At 58.6% G+C, this 5557-nt stretch overlaps 1 protein-coding gene across 1 annotated transcript; it reads right to left on the reverse strand.

The window, feature by feature from the left end:
* Window positions 1-3472: 3472 nt before the first annotated feature.
* On the reverse strand, window positions 3473-4606 carry LOC111155192 (forkhead box L2). The gene has a single exon (XM_022515294.1). The coding sequence runs from the start codon at window positions 4604-4606 to the stop codon at window positions 3473-3475; it is 1134 nt and encodes a 377-aa protein (XP_022371002.1).
* Window positions 4607-5557: the final 951 nt, after the last annotated feature.

Below are 5557 nucleotides of genomic sequence, written 5' to 3' on the forward strand. Positions count from 1 at the left end.
AAGGCATGATTGCTATATATGAGGAACTCTCTCAAATACTTCTGCCCTCACTTAGGGAATTCCTTAAATCATCTTCTCTAATAGAAACTCGAAAGTGCAAGGAAGGAGAGGAGAGAAAGGAAATGAGAGATGAAGAAAGGCAGCCACTGCCTCAAACTCTTAGCACTGGGGAAATGACCAAACTACAGAGTTATGGAGAAACCCCTAGGGCTGGAATTAGAGACAGATGTCTTCCTGTGGGCATCCATTGGGAAGTGGGGTATAATCTGTCTCCCTTCTCTGTGTGGGATCTCTCCTCCAATCCCTGTGATTGGAAAGCAGGAATCCCTCACTGATTCTTTCATTTTATCCTCCATACTTTGTGAGACTGCCAGTGAACTTTGGGTGCCTCTTGCCTTTCAGCTCTTGGGGACAGAGAGAGGCTGTCCTCCAGTGCTGGCCTAGGCCAATTTCCCCTACCTCCCTGAAGTCTCTGCCCTGGAGACTTTCCTCTTTTGCCTTCTCTGCTGGGGATAGCAGTTAAGGGGTGCCTAGGACCAACCCTGGAACAGACAGCCTCCATCAGCTCAAGTAAAGGCTCTATATGCATTTTTTGTTATCATTCAGCAAGCCAGGACTATATACCAAGAACGTAAGTGCACACATTACCAGTGACTTATGAATGCAACACACACTGTGGTCCCAGTAAGCACTCCTTGAGCATTAGGCATATGGTTATTATGATGCCCAAGATATGTGCCCTCTCCAGAGGCGAATGATAGATATACACACCCCCCATCCTGTCACCAGGATACGACTTACACTATCCACACATATTTGCAGCAGGCATCGACTACACAACTGCCCACAGCATACATGTTCACACCACAGAAAGCACAGATAGACACAGGCACAGAAGCCCAGTTTCCTTTCTGCAACTTGTCTTAGCCAGACAATAGTGCAGTGGCTCACTAGAAGCACCCAGATACTAGGCCTGACCCGTCTCTCGGGCTTACCACCCCAGCTGAACCTTCCTCTCCAGCCTGCTCCTTCCTGCTACCCTGGCATTGGCAGGCTCCAGTGGAGGTCTCAGGATGATGCTCCTTAGAACAGCAGTGGCTTCATCCTCCACCTTTCAGTATCCCCAGGGATGCCCAAGGGAGAAAGCTGTCCTGGGTCACAGCCACTTCCCCTTAGGCCCAACTACACATAATAGGGATCCCACCTTCATGATCCCACAGCAGGACCGCTAGTATAGGCTGAAGTGGGAAGCCTGCAGCCTTTGTCCCTGTTACTAGCTGCCTCTGATCTGCTTGTCAGCCTGGACCTGTGGACCTTGCTGTCCAGGCCCAGAGTGGGGGCAGTGAGGGACACATGGCTGGAGTTCGGTCCAGCCCAAGCTGCACCACGGTGGAGGGGAGAGCTGGCTGGTACCTCTCATCTCATTAGCAGACTCAAGGCTGAGCACTCCTAATACTCCTTGAGCTCCCGGGCTGTAACATGGTCAATTGCCCATGTGCCTGTGAGGAAGCACCGGTCTGAATTCGTTGTTGGAGGAGTCCCAGTAGAGGAAAAGGAAAAAAAAAAAAGATTTCTAGAGCCACGCAGTATGTTCATTCCTCTCTGATACTCCTAAATCTCTTACATATATCTCGAGGAAAATGAATTCTGATTATTAAAAATAATAAGGCAATCAATGTAAGTCGCTCCTTCCATTTGTACAGACGTTTGCAGCCTATAGAACATTTCCCCAAACAGGATTTTTATCTGTTTGGAATAAACTTTTCTGGTTATTATATTTGTCTGGAAAAACGAACGTATTCGTTCAATATAATGAACACACAGTCCATACACCTAGTGCGACAGCGTAAGAGGTAAAATACAAACTCGAATAGGTGCAGAAATCGAACAAATCCTACCTACACCCACGTCTTGTGAACAAACCACCACTGATAAAATCTCTTTGATGACGTTATACAGTCACTACAGACCAGTGATGACACAGAAAACAAATAATCCCCCCAGAAAACAGAGAGGCAGCAACAACCACAAACGTCCTCCACTCGGGCTGCCCTCAACCCTTATTTATCTGAAAAAGGATAAAACTTGGCTGGAAATCTCCCTCTTTTAACCTGCAGCTCAACAAACGTAGGCAAGGCAGAAATAATATAAGTCCGCTTTAAAAGAAAGAACAAAAAAATTTATTTGGGAATTGACAAGACGATAACAACAAACAAACAAACAAAACAACAAAAGTGCTCTAGTTCTTTCTAGAAAATTTGGTCCTCCAAACGACACACTACAGAACAACCAGGTCTAGGGATTTTCGGGCCAGCCGGCTCCGGGCCACAAGCCCGCCTGGTCCGACTGCTGCCAGGTTTCACATTTCTCCTGCCCAAGGTGGGAGAAGCAAGACGTTTGTAAAACAAAAATCAGTGAGAGGACGAGCCGTCCCTGCAGCGTCCGCCAGGAGATCCGGGGAAATTTGTTTTTGATTTGTTTTTAGAATGATAGAGGGGGGAACCCCCCAATTCGTAAAGGAAACCAACTTTTACTGAACATATTCTACCTCTCTGAACATAGGTTTTTGAAGGCCCGACAGGAATTCTACTTCAAATCTCTTGGAAGAGATTTTCATGTTTTGCTTAGCAAACTCCAAGGCCACAATACTTCGCCGGTTTTCCCGGTTAGGTTTTTTCCCTCTTAAAAAAATATTTTAAAATGTTATCTAAAACAGCCCTCCCGATCTTTTGGGCGAAACATTAGCCAGCCGCCACGGGCCTAGAGTTGCCCGAAGCGAAGCGCCGAGACGGAGAGCGGAGGACACGAAGGCTGTCTCGGAGCGGGTATGTGTTGTAAACCCCAGCGCAGGCCGCCTAGCGAGGCAGCTCCGCTTCCCGCTCGGGCCCAACTCCCGCCCCATCCAGTGGGCCCGGGCAAGCGGCTTCTGAACCGCTCCAAGAGGCGACGTGGAGCAAACACACGTTCGTCTCTTTCTCGGGCGACGCGGGTATCATTGCCCGCCCGGACCGGCGCTTCCAGCCAAGGACTGCGCGGCAGCCCGGTGGGGAAAGCCGAGCGCGAGCGCACCGACCTGTGTGAGAAGGCCAAGAGGTCTGCACCGCCGACGCCCGGCTGCACCTCGGCCCCGGCACTTCCTCTCCGCTCTGAATTTTGGCAAAGGGTGTCCAGCCTGGACGCCGGGGCACCGCGAGGAGACGAGGCCTGCAGAAGGCGCGCGGAGAGGCGGCCTGTAGGCCGGGGGAGCGAGAGGGCAGAGAGGGCATGGAGGCGAGCAACAGGAGGGGAAGCGGAGGAGACAAAAGAGGGGCAAGAGGAGCTGAGGGGAGCGAGGAGGCTCAGAGGGCCTTGGACGCTGGCTCAGAAGATGGCCCCAGAGGGCGCGTGGTCCGGCCGGCGGCGGTGGCTGCGGCTTCGGCTAAGGCCGGCGTCGCACGTCCCTGCATCCTCAAAGCCGGCGTGCGCTGGGCTCTCAGAGATCGAGGCGTGAGTGCAGCGCGCCGGTCTTGCTGTCGTGGTCCCAGTAAGAGCAATGCATCATGGCGAGCTCGGGCTGCCGGGCGCAGGCGAACTGCAGGCCCGGCGCATTGGTGGGCGCGGGCGCCGGGGGCGCGGCGGTAGCAGGGCTGGCGGGGCTGAGCTGGCCTGGGGGCGGTGCGGCGGCCCCGTGGTGCGGCGGGGCGGGCGGGGGTGCGGCGGCCGCGTGCAGATGGTGTGCATGCGGGTGTGAGTGGGGATGCGGCGGCGGCGGGGGCGCGGCCGGCGGGCCTCCAAGGCCGTTGTACGAGTTCACCACACCGGGAGGCAGCGCCATGCTCTGCACGCGTGAGTACGGCCCATATGAGGCGGCCGGGCCAGCCAGCCCCTTGACCACCGCGGCCGCTCCCGGGCTGCCCGGGCCCGCGGCGGCAGCGGCGGCGGCCGCCGCCGCAGCGGCCGCCGCCATCTGGCAGGAGGCGTAGGGCATGGGTGAAGGCGGCTGCGGTAGCGGCCAGGAGTTGTTGAGGAAGCCGGACTGTAGGTACTTGGGAGGCGCCAGGTAGCCATAGCCGTCGGCCCCGGCGCCCGCTACGCCGCAGCCGCCCGCGGCGCCCCCGGCCCCAAAGAGCCCCTTGCCGGGCTGGAAGTGCGCGGGCGGCGGCCGGAATGGCCGCTTCATGCGGCGGCGGCGCCGGTAGTTGCCCTTCTCGAACATGTCCTCGCAGGCCGGGTCCAGCGTCCAGTAGTTGCCCTTGCGCTCGCCGCCGCCCTCGCGCGGCACCTTGATGAAGCACTCGTTGAGGCTGAGATTGTGGCGGATGCTATTCTGCCAGCCCTTCTTGTTCTTCTCGTAGAACGGGAACTTGGCGATAATGTACTGGTAGATACCGGACAGGGTGAGCCTCTTCTCTGCGCTCTCGCGGATCGCCATGGCGATGAGCGCCACGTACGAGTACGGGGGCTTCTGAGCCGGGTCCGGCTTCTCGGGGGCTGTCCCAGAGCCGCCGCCTCCTCCCTTGCCGGGGCTCGGCGGTGGCGGCGCCTCTGGCTCCTTGGCTGCGCGGCCGGTCTCCGGGGCCAGCAGGGCCCCCGCGGCGTCCTCGGGCTCGGGGTAGCTAGCCATCATGACAAAGCCGGCGCGCCGCGGCCGGGCAGCCCCTGCTCTTTTTCCTTGGTGCTGGCGCGGCGGAGTCCGGGCGCACCAAGTCCGCACACGGCCGAGTCTCAAACTTTTGGAGACTGCGGATGCCGCCCGTGCTCGCTCGCTGGCGGCCTCTCCCTCCGCTCCTCTCCTCTTTCCCTTCCCCTAGGGAGCGGCCGGCGGGAGTGGAGCTCAGCCTCTGGCCATGGGGAGTCCGCCCAACAGAGAGGGGCTTCGGCCCCGCCGCCCCTCCCCGCCCAGGCCAGTCCCCGCCTCGGTGGGTTTTCTTTTCGGCGCTCTTCCCCTCCCCCCACCCTCCGGTTTCCCGAGGCAAGACCCGCGTCTCTGGCGGAGCTGCCTCCTGAAGTCCCTAGTGCGCCAGGAGCCTCGCTCAGTTCTGATTCGTATGGGCTCCGCCGAGTTCCGCTTGCGTCAGGCGCCTTCGCCCCTATAGCGGGGCGGCCAGTCGCGCACGGGCGAGTTCATCTCCAAGTCACTTTTTGTAAACGCCCCGCACAGCCCGGACCGGCCTGCCCCCTCTCAGCGAGCTGAGGGGGCCCGGCGGACGACCCGGCTCACGCTCTCTCAAGCCCTTGCAATCCGCGGGTGCTCGCTCTGCGGACTGGGCCGGGAGATGCCGAGGGCCCAGGCGGGGTCCGTCCACACTCTGCCAGTGCCCAAGGAGCTCGGGCCCTAGCGCGCCAAGCCTCCTCGCGGCTTTCAGGTGAAAGAAAACGACTCCCCTGCTCTGCCCTTTGCTAAGGTCTTCGGGCAAAACTTCTGCCTTGGGGCTGGGGGAGGGGCGGGGTGGTGAGGGGGCCGGACGGCGCTGGGGTGGAGAGAGCTGCGCGGTGGCTTTGGGAAAATCAGCCCAGAAACGCGTGTCAGTGAACCGAGAAACCTCGGCCTGGCCTGGCCTGTCCGTCGCGCTTCCAG

This window comes from Enhydra lutris, unplaced genomic scaffold, assembly GCF_002288905.1.
Source record: "Enhydra lutris kenyoni isolate GAN:26980312 unplaced genomic scaffold, ASM228890v2 scaffoldscaffold39, whole genome shotgun sequence".
In the NCBI taxonomy this organism is placed as follows: Eukaryota; Metazoa; Chordata; class Mammalia; order Carnivora; family Mustelidae; genus Enhydra; species Enhydra lutris.